Source organism: Meriones unguiculatus, chromosome 17 (genome assembly GCF_030254825.1).
Source record: "Meriones unguiculatus strain TT.TT164.6M chromosome 17, Bangor_MerUng_6.1, whole genome shotgun sequence".
Taxonomy (NCBI): domain Eukaryota; kingdom Metazoa; phylum Chordata; class Mammalia; order Rodentia; family Muridae; genus Meriones; species Meriones unguiculatus.
In genome coordinates, this window is record NC_083364.1 from 18,521,373 (window position 1) to 18,537,763 (window position 16,391).

The following is a 16,391-nucleotide window of genomic DNA, read 5'->3' on the forward strand; positions in this document are numbered from 1 at the left end:
CTATATTAGCTTATGGTTTCTGAAGTAACAATTCTGCACAGGTCTCAGACAAAACAATTATTTGGTCAAGACTTGTATTTCCTATGATAAAAACAATTATTTGGTCAAACACTTGTATTTCCTATGATAAAAACACCTGGAATGTTTAATGAATGCTTTAGATGACTGAGCACTGGCTTTTCCTACATAGCCCTTTCACATTGAAAATCATTTCACTTCTAGGAAAGTTTTGATTTTGCATCAAAACATGCTATTCTATTTTCTAAAAGTAACAGGCTTCAGTAAATACCCTCTGTACAAGTAGTAATTACAGATGCCACAAAAGATGGCAAGGGTTCCATGGTTTTACTCAGGGTGCTAAAAAGCTTTTGTGGGGGCTGGAGAGATAGCTCAGTGGTTAAGAGTACTGACTCTCCTCCTGAGAACCCAGGTTCAATGGCAGCGCACAACTGTTTGACATACATGTAAGCAAAATACCAATGCATATTAAAAAGCCTTTATGGACACCTGAAAGTTGAACTCCTCCTATGGAAGATGGATGAAGACCTTCAAAGTGTCTGCAGAGGCTACACCTAGTGAAAAGGAAGAGAATAGAGTGATGGAGTTGTCCAGCCATGAACACATAATGAGGTCAAGGTATATACAATGACAAAACCAGCCACATGGGACAAAAACAATTTTTCCCATACAGGCATATAAAGGATAGTTTAAACACTTAATTGAATAACGTCATGAAACAATAATGACTAATATGAATTAAACTCATTCCAATCTGCAACACGTGAGAGGAGCACAAAAATAAATTCTAAGAAAAATTCTGTTTTGAAGACATTGATGCTGTTATTAAGAAAGAAAATCTCAATTGTTTGATTTTACCAAGGAAGACTCAGGAGCCAGATGAAGGATGAAAGCCTACTAGCTCAGAGAGACAGAGAACGAATTCACCAGACCCTCCTACTCAGCTGATGTCCCAGAAGGAAACAGCTCCTCCTACTCAGCTCGTTTCAGAATGAAAGTGTTTCCTATTTAGCTCATGTCCCAGAAGAAAAAAGCCCTTCCTACCCAGCTCACATACTAGAAGTTTCAAAAAGCCCCCTTTCCTTCTCTACACTGTCTTAAATACCCTTCAAGTCAATGTCCCTTCTTTCTACATACTGTGCCTGTCTCTATCCATCCTCTAGACTTCCTCTCACTCTCCACACTTTTTTCCCCCATGTTCCCATTGTGTCTACTGGTTGCTTGCTCCACCTCTTGACCTAGAGTTAACATTATTTCATCCTGTTTCCAGAAAGCTCTTAGATTAAAGGTGTGTGCTAGGGCTGAGCCATACCACAGCTAGAAAGTTTTTTCCAGTTCACAATCTCTGGGTTCAAAATGGGATCAAACATCCTGCAACACACTGAAGAACAGGACTCTTGTCTTGGTTTCTTGGAGTGTTTTCACAAGAACTGAGTATTCTCATGAGTCAATTCCAAGACCAGTTTGACAATGCACATATATTCATTGTATTAATAAAATAACATTGACATGGAGAAAGCCTTTTTAAAAGATGGAGTTACATCACACACACACACACACACACACACACACACACTTACCTTTATACTGTTACTATAACTGTTGCCTAAGAAAAGCAGAAAACTTTATTAGACCTTTTGACCCAGGATTAACAGGCACATCTGAGCCATCTGATGTGTGTTATATGAAGCAAACTTGGGTACACAGCAGCAGTACTACTGAGTCTGAAATCCAACCCCCAAATATGTCATTATAATGGAGATGGTGTCCCATTATTCCCATTAATCTTCTGGCATTCATTTGTGTTTTTGAGAAAGTGTTAAAAAAAGTTTTAGTCCTCAGAATAAAATATTAGTGTTAGTTTTAAAATCGTGTATTGCAGTTTCTCTCTTAGCCTGTCTAGCATGCAAATAATTGAGACTGGACTGCTGTATTTATTTAGTAAACTTTAAGGCACAATATTGAAGTTATTATTCTACTTTTAACCTTCTAAGCTAATCTGACTCCCTCTTTGCCAAAATCTGCTCCCCTCCCCCACCTTTGAGACAGGGTTTCTCTGTGTAGCCTTGGCAATCCTGGACTTACAGTGTAGATCATAAGCCTGGCCTCTGCATTCCAGAGCAATGGGATTACAAGCATGAACCACCACACCCAGCTCCAAAATCCCTTCTAATCCTTTACATTTTATGACTTTCTCTGCTCCAGCTGTTCTCTCCTCATATCTCCTAGACCTCTGCCTGTGACTCAATCCCCACTTCCTCTCTTCTCCCCTGGCTGGAAGTCCAGCCCTATTTTCTCCTCTGCTTAGCGACTGGCTGTTAGGCTGCTTTACTGACAGATCAGGAGACACTTGGGAACCTAAAAACTAGATAGCAAGCTTCGTGCAACCCTGGGAACCAGACAGCAAACTTGTGTAACCTTGAGTGAATTCTCGGACGCTTTGTCAGGTGATGCAGATGAGTTGTTACTGTGAGAATATCTGCTTGTAACCCTTTGCTTTATAAGCGTTGTTTGCACATTGAGTAAACTGGGACCTTGAGGGAACAAAGTTTGGACAGCAGAATCTCAGAACAAGGATTGTAAGCAGATATGGCAGGCACAGAAATCAGCATTTGAATCTTTACACAATAACATTATGCTTACATTAAGCTAATATAAGCCAAAAAAATTACAACAGAAGTATCATTTACAAATAAATTTTATTATTCAAATGTCCTGTATTCCTGTATTTTTGGATGACAACATGTGTACAATCTGAAAAGGAGGAACTATTTTAATAATGGAATGGTTTTACTAATCTTACTTTAGCACCAGTGAGAGAGCTCAGCAGGAAAAATAAATGTGGTATGCAAGTCTATACATCATTTCTTAGATTCCTGGGCGATTTTTTTATCAGTATGAATTTTTTCATGCTTTTGACGAGTACTGAGACATGCAAAGGCTTTACCACACTGATTACATTCATAGGGTTTCTCTCCAGTGTGAATTCTTTCATGATTTTGAAGATAACTCTTACGTGCAAACGCTTTACCACACTGACTGCATTTATAGGGTTTTTCTCCAGTATGAATTCTTTCATGTATTTGAAGAGTACTGTGACATGTAAAGGCTTTACCACAGTGGTTACATTCATAGGGTTTCTTTCCAGTGTGAGTTCTTTCATGCTTCTGAAGATTACTACGACATGCAAAGGCTTTACCACATTGATTACATTTATAGGGTTTCTCTCCAGTATGAATTCTTTCATGCATTTGAAGATAACTGGTACATGCAAAGGCTTTACCACATTGGTTACATTTATATGGTTTCTCTCCAGAATGAATTCTTTCATGTATTTGAAGATTACTGCGACAGGCAAATGCTTTGCCACAGTGGTTACATGCATAGGGTTTCTCTCCTGTATGAGTTCTTTCATGCTTTTGAAGATTACTGCGACATGCAAAGGCTTTACCACATTGATTACATTTATAGCGTTTCTCTCCGGTATCGATTCTTCCATATATTTGAAGGTAACTGGGACATGCAAAGGCTTTACCACATTGATGATACTCATACTTTTCTTCTCCAGTATTACTTCTACCTACTTGATGATGACTGTGACATACAAAGACTTTATCTCCTTGATTATATTCATAGGGTTTCATTTCCAAATGAGTTCTTTGGTGGAATTCTAAAGAGGCTTTATCACATTGATTACATTTATAGAGATCCTCTTCATTATAGGTTGTCTTGTATACTTGAAGATACCTGTGCTGGTTAAAGCTTTTACTAATTGACTCATGTTTATCACTTTCTTTTCCCATATGAGTTTTCTCTTCTCCTTGAAGAGAACTAGAAGAACTCAGAGCTTTCCCACACTGATTGCATTCATAACAATTTCCTGTACTGTGAGTCAAACTACATGTGCAATATAAACCAAGACAGAGAGAAGATTCCCTGCATTTCCTGTACTCTAAGGGCTTTTCTCCAATGTCAATATTTTGATGTATTCCCACTGAAGCTGAAAAACCATTTATTTGTAAACTTGTATCCCGTTCACCCTGTCTTCTCATAGTGGGGACAACAACATATCTTCTAATTATTCTGGGAAAGAGAGAGGTACACAGCTTCTTTCCATATCCATAGTTGATATACCTATAAAAGGAAGAATAACAAATAAAAGATTATTATATTGCAGTCACACAAGTTTAGCTTTTTGCTTCTCATAGACATGTGGGATAGAGATTTAAGTTTCTCCAACACAACAACCTTGACACTCATAAACTCCCCCTCTCACTAAACCATACTATGACATACAAATATATGAGTAACACTAGCTTTACTATGAACCACTCGTTTATAATAGGTCTTGGACATACAATAATCCCCTAATCGATGTGCTTATCTTTTCTTATACTTGAATGGTATAAAAGAAAGTGGATTGACAGTTCTATAACATGGTTCTCATGTGGCTATGATTAAAATTGTGATATCTCCTAAGGCCTTGTTTCCTTTTCTTGGTTCATAAAGAAATACTTTGTAAACATTGATCAGCTACCTGAAATATAAACATTGATCACCTACCTCACATATGGTATTATGAGAATTTAATAAATCCCACAAAACTGTGCTTGTATAAACTTTTTTCATTAAAACTTCAGTGTATATTAAAATTTCTTCAGAGTTGCAAATGTATCAGCCTGCACATGAAAATTACCTTCCATATCTTCTAGAACTTTGACAATGTTCTTCAGTATTCTGGTCTTCCCATTTATAGCCTAAAATACAGTATCAGAAAATATATATTACTTGAAATTATGCAGAATTTAAATTATTATATTTGGCGAACTTTAGACCAATACTATTACCTATACAAGTAAGGTTCCAATAGGCTTCTAGCATCACATCTTTATAGAGATTCTTCTGAGAAGGATCCAGCAAAGCCCACTCTTCCTGAGAGAAGTTCACATGCACATCTTCATAGGTCACTTCATCCTAAAGTATACCATATATATATATATATATATATATATATATATATATCACAAATGTAAATACAATAAATTATACACATATGTAATAGAAGTGCTGAGATTGATTGCATTGTAAATGTACACTCCATTTAAAATATATGTACCTAATCCTGTGTGCTCAACAAATCAATTTCATGTCACAGAAATTCAAATGTAATCACCAACTCATTTTTGGAGGAAACAGAAAAGGAGAATCAAACCTCTCACTTCTGTGTACACAAAATAGAATATGGCATTATAGGAGAAATGTCTACTCACATATACAAAAAAAGCAGTGTGATTGAGGATACATAAGCAAAATTGTATCAAAACTACTAACTTCAAAAATGAAGGGAAACAATGGGCTTGCTGGTGCTCATCTTTATCCCAGACCTCAAGAGACAGAGAAGGTGAATCTCTATGATTTCCAGGCCAACCTGTTCTTTATACTGATGATCACAACAGCCCAAGGAACCTAATGAGACCCTGTCTCAAATAAACAAACAAAAAGGAGAGCACACAGAGGCATACTTAAAATTCCTCCAAAGACTTAAACGTTCACTCCAGAAATGTACTTGTCTATCAGAAAATTGGAGTGACCCTGTATAAACTGTAAGGCTAGTATGATATTCTTATGAAAAAAAACACACTTTTAATAAGTTAGTGACTCACAGATCAAAGAGTTTTCAAAAAGATTAATAAAATAAGTGATGATATTAAGAAAATAAAGCATCAATACCAACAAAAAAATAGGCTATTTAAAGATGAAATTACAATGAGGATCACTTGTTCTTTTTACAGAGGACCTGGATCAATCCCCAGCCCTCACTTTGAGGCTCCCAACCATTCCTAACTCCAGGCAAAGACAATCCAATGCTCTTTACTGATTTCAGTGAACACCAGGCTTTCATTTGGTTCTCACCCACAAATATAGGTAAAAGACTTATGTATATATTTCAAAAGTTAAAAAAATCAAAACACACATAAGGGTAGGGAAAATGTTACAAATCTGCCATTCAATCATTCTGGAGATCAGTATTAATGCCATGCATGCCATTCTGGTGTAAAAAAGTATACCCTCTGCCCAAGCCTAAAAGTCAAGATGTGGGTAAAGCTCAGCACAACAAATGCTATGCATGAAGAAAAACCTAATTCCATAAGACAACAATATAAATATAAAAATACCAGGCAAGAAAAAAAAGGCTTCTCAAAGAAAAGCAACTGCTTTTACTTTACCATTTATTATTTACAGATGGAGTCTGTAATGGTGGTGATGGTGTGGCTATATGAGAAGGGACTGCTCAGTTTCAACCACACAAAGAAGATAAGTGTGATGAGGGTATTAACACTCAAAGACCATCTCCAGAGACTTTCTCCAGAAAGGATCCTCCTCCTAAAGGTATCATAAGCATCCCAAATGAAGGCCACAAACCAGAGGCAAATGATGAAATATATCATCATATTTAGAAGAGACTTCATTCAAACCACCACATTTTCAGGTCATGATAGGCTCACACTCAACCCATAATGCAAGATGCATTTCAAAGACCCTAATTTCAAAGATCTCCATGTTATGTCACAGTTCCAACACTGTTGAAGTGTCCAAAGTTTCTTTTTATCAAACAAGGCAATCTTGACTTTGACATCTTCTAAAATCAAAACACAAACTTTATCTTCTCAAAACACAATGGCACAGAATACACATTTGCTTTGCAAAGAAGGAAAGATTAGACCAAGGCAACCCTGAAATCATGCTGGGCAAACACCCAATACTGCAGCTCCGTGTCAGACACCTGGGGATTCACTTCAAAGGGCTTAGATGGCTCTTTCTCTCTGCAACTTTTCAGACTTGCTCTCTGCCTACTTCCACTCCGTACATGTAGATATTCATGGAGTGTCTCAAAGTTTGGGTATCTCAGCATCTTGTGGTATCAAAATGCAACCCAGGCATCATCATCACTGATTCATGCAATGAACTCTCCCAGTCTCCTCATTGGGGATCAGACTCTACCAGACAGAGCTGAAAAGGTACACAACACAGAAGAAGAGTCCATGACCTTCAAATTTTGCATCTTTCTTCTTTCAAGTAAGAAAAAAAAATAGCACATAGATGATAAAACCATAAGGAGTTCTAGCTTTAGAGAGACCCAGTCTCATTGAAACGAAGTAGCAGCAGAGTTGCTTTCTGGGATTAGGAATTATCTTGCCTTTTCCTTCCATAGTTCCACGCTTTGCTGGTTGGTACAGTGCCCTTACAACACATTTTCCATTTGTCCAAAGAAGAGCGGGTGCCTTCTCTTTAATGGCCCTCACATCCCTGATAACTGCTGCCTCTGTTTCAACACAGGAATGCCATCTGAGTTTACCTACAGCTTTTTTCTCTCTAAATCACACAAGTTTCATTCATTTCTGGCCTGTTGTTTCTCCTTTCTCTATGGTCCTGCAGGAGTCATGAGTAATAACCATGACACAGACAGAATGGTTAGTCTAGAGATCAATCCATTACTATTTCATTTAACCTTACTTGACTTCACAGGATATGCTCGGAATAAAGAGATTTCAAAATATTATGTAAACAACCTGTCCTGGTAACTGTTCTATTGCTGTGAAGAAGCACTCTGACCAAGGCAACTCTGATAATGGAATACTTCTGAGACTGATTAGAGTAACAGAGAGTTACTCCATCATCATCTTGAAAGGAAGCATCATGGTGGGCAGGCATGGGGCTGAGAGTTACACCCTGATACACAGGCAGGAGGAAAGGAACACTTGCCTTGGGGTGGAAAGTTATACCCTGATACACAGGCAGGAAGAAAGGAACACTTGCCTTGCACTGGTCTTCTGAAACCTTAAAGCCCACCTAGAGTGACACACATAAACAAATGAGACAAGTGCACACATTTTACACAATTAGTTCTACCAGTTGGGGACCAAGCGTCCAAAAACAGGAGTGTAAGTGTTGAGCTAATATAAGCCACGACAGTAATATAACCTAAGGAGAAAAGAGCTTGGAAGGAAAAGAATGAAAGATACTCTTGGAAACGAGAGAGAGAGAAAGAGAGAGAGAAAGAGAGCAAGAAAGACGGATGAGAGACAGACAAAAGGAAGAAAATATTTCCTCCAAATAGCGGGGAGCCATTTCCTCTGGCTGGCTTTCAGGCTTCCTTCATATGACCTTCCCTACCCTGTCTAACAAGAGAGTAAACAATTGGAGGCCTCTAAACTGAGATTTAAGTATGTGTCTTTTCTCTGAGTTCATGGTCTTACCCCTTGTTTTCCTCCCTTCCCAGTTCACTCAGGGATTCGGAAAAACCTGTCTGTACTGTACTGTCTGGGAAAGAATAAAGAAGGGATCAACAGAACATGAGAGCAAAATTAGAGGGAAAGAAAGAAATAACACACACACAATTATATGGGAGTAAATGCTGACGAATGAGGCCACGAAACCCAGTAAGTCTGACCTTACTAACACACATGACTGGACCACCGTGGCATCTACATGCAAATGTGTTAATAACACAGACTTTCCACCTGCACAGAATTAACTGAGGACGGACCCGACACCTGAATGTCAAGGACAACGTGCAGAACTCTTAGAAGCAGCTAGGGAGAAACTGGTGCCCTGCGAGTCAGCACACCTGCTTCCCTGCAGACAATAAAAGCAACTGAGGCTCGCTGCACGGTGACGTCAGCAACAAGAAAGTTTTCACGCAAGGCTCCCTAAGCCCTGAGGACGCGCAGCCAGGGGAACCAAGTCACTCAGGAGTTCAGCTTCCCCCTCCGGGAGGTGCAGTGACCTCACGGGGCGCCGAGTCTGGCCTCCCGTCCCCGCCCCCGGGGCGAACCCACACGGGCTCCCGCGGCTCCTCCCCGCGTGGGGACGGCGGCCCCGCTCACCATGGCGCGGACTCCGAGCTCGCCCCGCTCTCCTCGGCTCCCGGCAGCGGGTCACAGACTCCTTCCCTGCCTTAGCTGAGCCCTCAGAAAGTCGGACCGGAAATGCCCGCCCCATTCTGACTGGAGGATTCTGATTGGCTAGTGAGCTCTGAGTGACATGCCTTCCATTTGACAGACCCCGCCAAACAGTCCCGAGATTCAGAGCCTGATTGTCATGCTGTGCTGTCTTACAGCCTCCATAGCCTGAGCTTTTAAACCTCAGGACAGGCCATGCCTTCCTCCAGCCATTCTAGTGAGCTTCTCAAGGCCTTCTTGCTTGGCAGGTGAAGTGATACTCTGCTCCTTTCCTGTCATGATGTTGTCCTCCTAGGCCTGTGTCCCCAGCACCTGAAACACTGACTATAGGAAGTTGGGTATGACGCAGTGATGGAGGCCTCTTAGTTCTGCAATCTTAAGAGAATGTATCTGATCTCAGGGTTTATCCAGTAGGGCCAGAGAAAGTTTCTGTTAGAGAAAGACAAGGCCAACCATGCCTCCAAGACCCTTGTAGTGCCATGCTAGCCTACAAAGTGAGGTCAGGGTCTCCCACCATCCCAGCCAGAAAGCAAAGTATGGTGGCTTGAACTTCTGCTGGTACCAGCCATCTGCTGAGTCTGACTTCAACTCTGACCAACTTCTTGAGGGCTGTAGAATCATTTCTGGGGCATTAGTCTGGTTTGGCTAGGAAACTGAGAAAGGACAAAGGAATCTTGCCAGTTTCTTGGATAGTCATACCTCAGGCCAGTTGTGGAAATGTGCTAGGATGTTCTTTTTTTGTAAAAAGATAGTTTGATTTAAAATTTTGCACTATGCATGCCCATGCTGCCTGCCAGGGCACTCTTGGGTCATGGCTGGCATGGCACTCGGCTGTGGGACCAGCCTGGACCTGCTGCGGTCCTTGCCGAGAATGAGCTTGGCCAACCTGAAGCCCAACCCTGACTCCAGAAAGTGGAAAAGTTGTCCAAGAGATTGGAGAAGAGGTAGGAAATGTGGCAGAGGCCATAAGGGAGAGAGGCAAGAGGAACTCGGCCCCAGCTGGGCTTCGAGGGATGGCAGAGTCCGTTTAATCTTGTAATCCCAAAATGTGGATTTAATGAAGGACATAGTTTCCGGCATCAGTATCAGCCTTTGAGTCTCAGGAGACTAAAGTATCTCATTGATTTAGGGCAAGTTGATCCAACTGAACCTATTGATTTTTTTTTTTTTTTTATTTCTCAGCTTTATTCTTCCCAGATAGCAATGAGGTTGCATGAGAGAAGTGATAGCATTTTATTTTTTATTTTTTTTACTTATTTTTTTAAATATTTTTTTAAATTTTATTTTTCTCATTAGTTACATTTTGTTAATTCTGTATCCCAGCTGTATTCCTCATTCCCTCCCCAATCCCACCCTCCCTCCCTCATCTCCTCCCTGCCCCTTTCCAAGTCCACTGATAGGGGAGGACCTCCTCCCCTTTCATATGACTCCCTTTTGTCAGGTATTTGAACCTATTGAGAGGTGTGACTGTCCAACCACTTAAAAGGGATTATGGGGTCCAGCTGGTTGAAGAGGGTGCTGACACTTTTCAAGCAAAAGTTAGTGTTGAGGTGCAGTTGGCTTCAGAATTAGCCATTGCTGTAACTGAAAAAAATGGCCATACTGCATACAGACCATACTACCCTGTTCTACTGGGTTCTACTGAAGGAACTGAGGATGGCAGGGGTGGCTCCATTTTGTTTCTTAAACTCTATCTTAAGTTGACTGACCTTGGAGTGACTTGACCCCACCTTTGGGTTCCAAGAAGGGCCACATGGCCCTCCACCCTGCAGGTTGTCATGGATACCACAGAATGTGTAAATAGATAACTAAAATCAGGCCTCCACCCCACAGGTTGTCAGGTTGTCGTAAATGCCACAGAATGTGTTAGTGGATCCTTCACTCCACCCAGCAGGCTATCATACCGATATCTCAGATATCTGTAGGTTTGGCCAGGTGGCTTGGAACAGTTATCCTAAAGGTCATCTCAATTGCTGAACCCCCCACCCAAAACTTTCCCTTCCCTGTAACTGCAAGGCTTGGAATTCCCTGCTTGCCATTTTTCCTTTTAAAAACTCTGTCTCCCTGAGGCTTGGGGCCTCACTTTCTAACCTGCTATGTCAAGGAAGATTGGTAAATAAAGATCCTCTTGTGCTTTTCAAAGGACTTGACTCTTAGTAGTCTTTTGGGGCCTATCAAATAGGGCACAACACTACGACCCAAGAAGTATAGAAATTCTGTGTAAGCCTGTTCCATTCTTTCTGCGGGGACAACCCATTCCAAAACGAATGCTCCCATCTGAATCACTGGTGCCCTATTACACTGATGCAAAACACCAGGGGTACCTGGCTGACCCTGCCAACTTTCCTGAGGCAAGACTTGGACTTGCCATGAAGTATGGCTACGTTCTTCCTGATATCATGAAAGATGAACTCTTCAGAATGCTCGGCACGCAGAAGGATCCAAGGTAGTTTTTCTTTGGCCTTGCTCCTGGCTGGGTGGTGAATCTGGCAGATAAGAAAATTCTGAAACCTACAGATGAGAATCTCCTCAAATATTATAGCTCCTGAACTCCCATCCAGTAAAGCAGACTTGCTGAGAGCCAGACAGGCTGGAACACAGCTTCTTGTGGGTCTTAAATCCTTGAGGTTGCTACCAGCCTTCACTGTGGTCAGCTCTCTTGCTCTTTTTCCATGTGAAGTTAAATAATGTGTATATCTGACCCAAAAGTCATAGCTTTTAGTATGGTATTCTTAATATCTGCCATTTCTGGGGTAGATTTTAACACAGGAATATCTTAAACCTATTCCTTCTAGTTGCTTTAAGTAAGTTTCCCTTTTATTTCATAAAGGCTTTTGCCTTTTCAGAGTTCACCTTAAAAAGTACTTATGCCGTTAACACATATGTATGTCTACTGCCCTTTTCTCAATACACAGTACAATTATGATACTAAGATGTTTAAGGTTTTATCTCTCTCTTAAAACTTAAAAGTAATTCCTGGTTTAGAATTTCCTTTCCTGGCTACCAGACTGCCATTTACTACATACAACCACTGGCTGGATTGGTGAGTTCACTCCATTTTCTCAGCATGCATGCCTCTCTTGGTAGGGGAAGCTTGACCACAGAGCTCTGGCAGCTTCCTACTATCTTTTGAGTTGAGACGGGGGACCCCCCCCCCAGCTGTAGCCTTAATTGTCTAGGTTTGACCCTCTATGCTGACTTTCATTTTAGGGCCACACTCTCCCTTGGGCAGTACACCCCCTCTACGGGTTTCTTCCCCCCCCCCCCCGCTCGTGCACGCGCTGGCTCGCTTGCTCATGGAAAGGTCCCCTCTCTCCCATACAGCTCTTCTCTTCTTTTTCCCTTGGGAGCCTTCTACACGCGCTTCTCTCTACGTGCTCCTGCACTCGTCCTAGCTAGGCAAGAAGCGTGTTCTCTCGGACTGTGCCACGGAGCAACTGGCCCTTGATCGCTGGCCAATATCTGACGAGATTTGGACCAGATCGGATCACTTTCTACAGAGACTCGCCTTCTCCTGGGACGCCATTAGAAGGCCTCCGTCTCTCCCGGCTCCCAATGGACAACACCCTACATAGAGACTTCTCTGCCCCCAATGGGAGATGCCCAGATGCCCGTCCCTCCAGACAAGCTGGAGAATTTCAGGTTTCTATCCCTAGTGCCAGCTGGCACCAGGGCCTCTTAAGTTTACACGCTTCTGTAACCAAATCTCACCTCAATGACAGATCAAAAACAAAGCCTTCTTTAATATTGCCAGTGATTGGGTAAATAAAGTCTCGTCCAGGTAGACAGAGGTTCCCATGTACAAACCTCATCGATCCAAACCTTTCAATGCCTACCTACAGGATTTTCTCTGTTTCAGTGTCCTGCCAGACACAGATGTCTCCTACAGCCGCAACAGCGCCAAAGCAGCTACAGGTGTTCAGCTCTGACCTCACGGACTTCCAACAAGATACAGGTGTTCGGCTCTGACCTTACCAACAAGCTGGACCTGCACCTTCCCTCCCAGTCATGGGTGTTCTCACAGACCTGAAAAAGCATCAAAGCAGCCTATTCTTCCTGGACTTGGTCAACACTTCAGCCTTTTGACCTCCCTACGTCGCCCCCAGTGTCAGCAGGAAGTAGCCAGAAGAGAATCTACGCCCGTTATCCACCTGTTGTTAACAAAAGGCTGAGGTGGTGTGCTTCAGGACCAGGACAAGCAGCTCCAGGTTCTCCCAGTGTTCCCCAGTCCCTACCTGCTGCCTTGCATGGCTGGCAACTCTCTCTGTTAAAAACCCTCTACCCTAAACCCTCTGCCCTAAATTTTCCAGGGCAGAGACTTCTCTTATTCTTAACCTTACAACCTGACCATTTGTTGCTATTCCCCTCTCAACCTCTTACATGACAACCAAGAGCTGCTTCCAATGAGCCTAAATTTATATACTTTAGCTTACCTTATAAAAGGCAGCCCAAGCTCCCTATTTTTAATTATAGAAAAAGGGGGGAATGTTGGGATCAGCAAGCAGGCATTTCTACAGGCAGCCCCTGGGGCCTGGCAACCCGGCAGGTATCAGGCATTTGGAAAGACACCCAGACCACCTGCTGACCACCTGGAACCACCCACGCATGCTCTGGACCATCCTATAAGAGAACTGGGGCCCCTCCCCTTCTTCCTCTTCTCGCTCCTTCTCGCTCCTTCTTCTCTCTCTGTCTGTCTCTCTCTCTTTCTCTCTCTCTCTCTCTCTCTATCTCTATCTACCTCCCTCTCTGTAACCTCCCTCTACCTAATAAACCTCCCGCGTGGAACCAATCTCGTGGTGTGATCTGTGGACCTACGTGTAACCTCTGAAACCTCTACACATCTTTTTATAATTCCTAACACAGGCAGCAAAGAAGAACTGAACCGTTGAGGGTGTATGTCTCAAAAATTCAAACAGTGGTGGTCTTTACAAAGGTGATTTAAAAATACGAAAACTATTTAAAATCACTATTCTTCTTGTGGGGTGGGGGAGTGGATTTCTCTTCTGAAACTAGGTCTGTAGACCTGCTGACTTCAAACTCCCAGAGATCTGCCTGCCTCTGCTGGGATTAGAGGGTAGGTCACCACTGCCTAGCCCAATTTAAGGTTAAAGCATCTTTCTACTGTCCATGTTTTCATGGTCTTCTCTCACCTGAATTTTCTGTTCTGTCAGAATGAAGGCAAGAACAGTGGATTGAATACTAGGCCTGGGAACAGGTGCTAAGGAGCTATGGCTTCTTTTACTCAGTGCCCCAGGGAAGCTTTGCTACCTATTGTTTGGACAGTGAGCCTGCAACAGGGATGCTCCCAATGTGAAGGGCAGCTGGTGAGCAGCATAGCAGCAGTGGAGCTAGAGAAACCAAGATCAGAAATGAACTAATTCAGGATTCATGTGGGTAGATAATGGTCAAGGCAGTGTTCCAGTTGATAAAAGTTTATTTATCTCAGACTTCAAGACTTTTGTCTTTTAGACATTAAGTTTAGAAAATTTGTTCAATGATTATATAAGCTATATAAACAAACGGGAAAAGGGAAAATGAAGGTAGGATTTTGTATTTTGTTTTGGTGGTGGTTTAAGATGGAAGCCTCACTATTGAAGGCCTTGAACTCCTGAGTTCAAGCAATCTCTTGCTTCAGCTTCCCTGGCAGGTGGGACTACTGTGCCCAGCTTAAATCTAGTTCCTGTAAGAGGCTCAGAAGTTAGTAAGTTTTTCAAGGAGAAATTATATCCAAATCTTGCAAAAGCTTAATTTACTTTAAGTGATTAAAGTTTTTGTTTGTATGTAATAAAAAAAATGCACTACAACCTGCAATCTCTATAGAACAGGTCCACCAATGGAAATACAGGGTTTCAGTCCATTCAACCCTGTAGATCAGAGGGTTTTTTTTGTTTTATTTTTTATTTTATTTTTTTACTTAATAACACTGTATGCCTATGGACCCCCCAAAATTCTGATGAATACATTATACATATTTTATTGCCTACTTAATCTCACTTATGAGAATTTACATATGAATCTATAGATGTATTTTTCTCCCAATTATACATCATTAGGGAAAATAAGTAAACCAAATTAAGCATAAATATTGTTTGGTTTGGTAATTTGAGACAGGGTATTCTGTGTAGTCCTGGCTATTCTAGAACTTGCTCTGTAGACAAGGCTGGCCTTGAACTCACAGAGATTTGCTTACATCTGCCTCCTGAGTCCTAGGAAAGTGTAAGTATTTTTATATTATGCTACCATTGTTTTATTTTCTTTGTCAGGTTCTCACTCTGTAGCCCTGGAAGAATGGGAACTCAGTATGTAGACCACACTAGCCTCGAAATCCTAAAGAATAGTTTGCCTTTGCTGCACAGTGCTACAATTAAAGGCATGCACCACCGTGTCTGACTTGTATTAGTTCTGCATATGTAGTCACCAAATAAAAAGAAGCTGGGTGTGGCACTCAATGGTCCTCTGTGCTGAGGACACTGGCAGGAGGATCACTGTGAGGTTAGGCAGGCCTGGGTTCTAAGTGACACCCTACCTCAAATAAGCGAATAGCCCAGTGTGAGAAGCCTCTGTTAACACAGCTCTCTGGGCCAGCTGTGCCAGTCTCTGTCCTGGAGTCCCCATGGGAATGGGGCATTGTGGTCCACATTCCACTTTCTATTTAATCCTTGCCTGGCCTCTGTGAAGGTGCTGAGGCAGCAGCCAGCAGCAATGGTAACTGCTGAGAATCCCCATCTGGCTGCCTTACTGTTATGTTCCATTACTCTTACAGAGAAATTTTATCCTATATTCTGCTTGCAGGTCTATTGAGGTTTCTGGAAATCCAATCTAATATTTGACTGGCAAGCTCAATCAGGCATACTGTAAGATTTCTGGCTCAGGTAATCTAGATTCCCAGGGCTCCTCATTTCTACCTGAACAGCAGGTGGAGTCACATGCTAATGGTGATTACAGAATGGATGCACAGTTGTTGATAGCCCCTGATGGGCCTGAGGTACAAGCGGGGATTATTGTCACAGCTTGTAAACAGATGCTAAAAAGCCTGGAGCAGCAGGAGATGGGTGGCTGAAGATGGCTTTCCCTTCCAAGATGACCCTGCTGGGGTCAAATATCTTCACATTCCAGCACAGCGAGCATCTGGCAATTTCAAAGCACAAGCTTATTGTAATGGAAGTTTTAGCTTCTTTGTAAACTGTTATGTTATGTAAATATGTTTTTATTTTAATCCCAAGTGTGGGATTTTAGTTGAGCTTTAGTTTGTTCACAGCTGATAGTTATCTTGTGTGAGTGGCTTTTGCCAGCTAGTAATGGTCTCATGTGACATGAATAGAGACATGGTCTAGGACTCTGGGCGATATAAATTTGAGAGCCCAGAAAGAGAAGTTCTGGCATGCAGTGTTGGCATGTGGCATGTAGCAG

General features: G+C 42.0%; 1 protein-coding gene and 1 pseudogene across 1 annotated transcript; one reads left to right on the plus strand and one right to left on the minus strand.

The window, feature by feature from the left end:
- Nucleotides 1-2,698: 2,698 nt before the first annotated feature.
- On the minus strand, nucleotides 2,699-9,016 carry LOC110562043 (zinc finger protein OZF-like). The gene is made up of 4 exons (XM_021658693.2): nucleotides 8,907-9,016; nucleotides 4,866-4,992; nucleotides 4,715-4,775; nucleotides 2,699-4,152 (listed from the first exon to the last, which is right to left on the minus strand). The coding sequence occupies exons 1-4, from the start codon at nucleotides 8,907-8,909 to the stop codon at nucleotides 2,880-2,882; spliced, it is 1,464 nt and encodes a 487-aa protein (XP_021514368.1). The 5' UTR covers nucleotides 8,910-9,016; the 3' UTR covers nucleotides 2,699-2,879.
- A 776-nt stretch (nucleotides 9,017-9,792) lies between these two features.
- On the plus strand, nucleotides 9,793-11,530 carry LOC110562044 (large ribosomal subunit protein uL15m-like; annotated as a pseudogene).
- The last annotated feature ends 4,861 nt before the right edge of the window (nucleotides 11,531-16,391 follow it).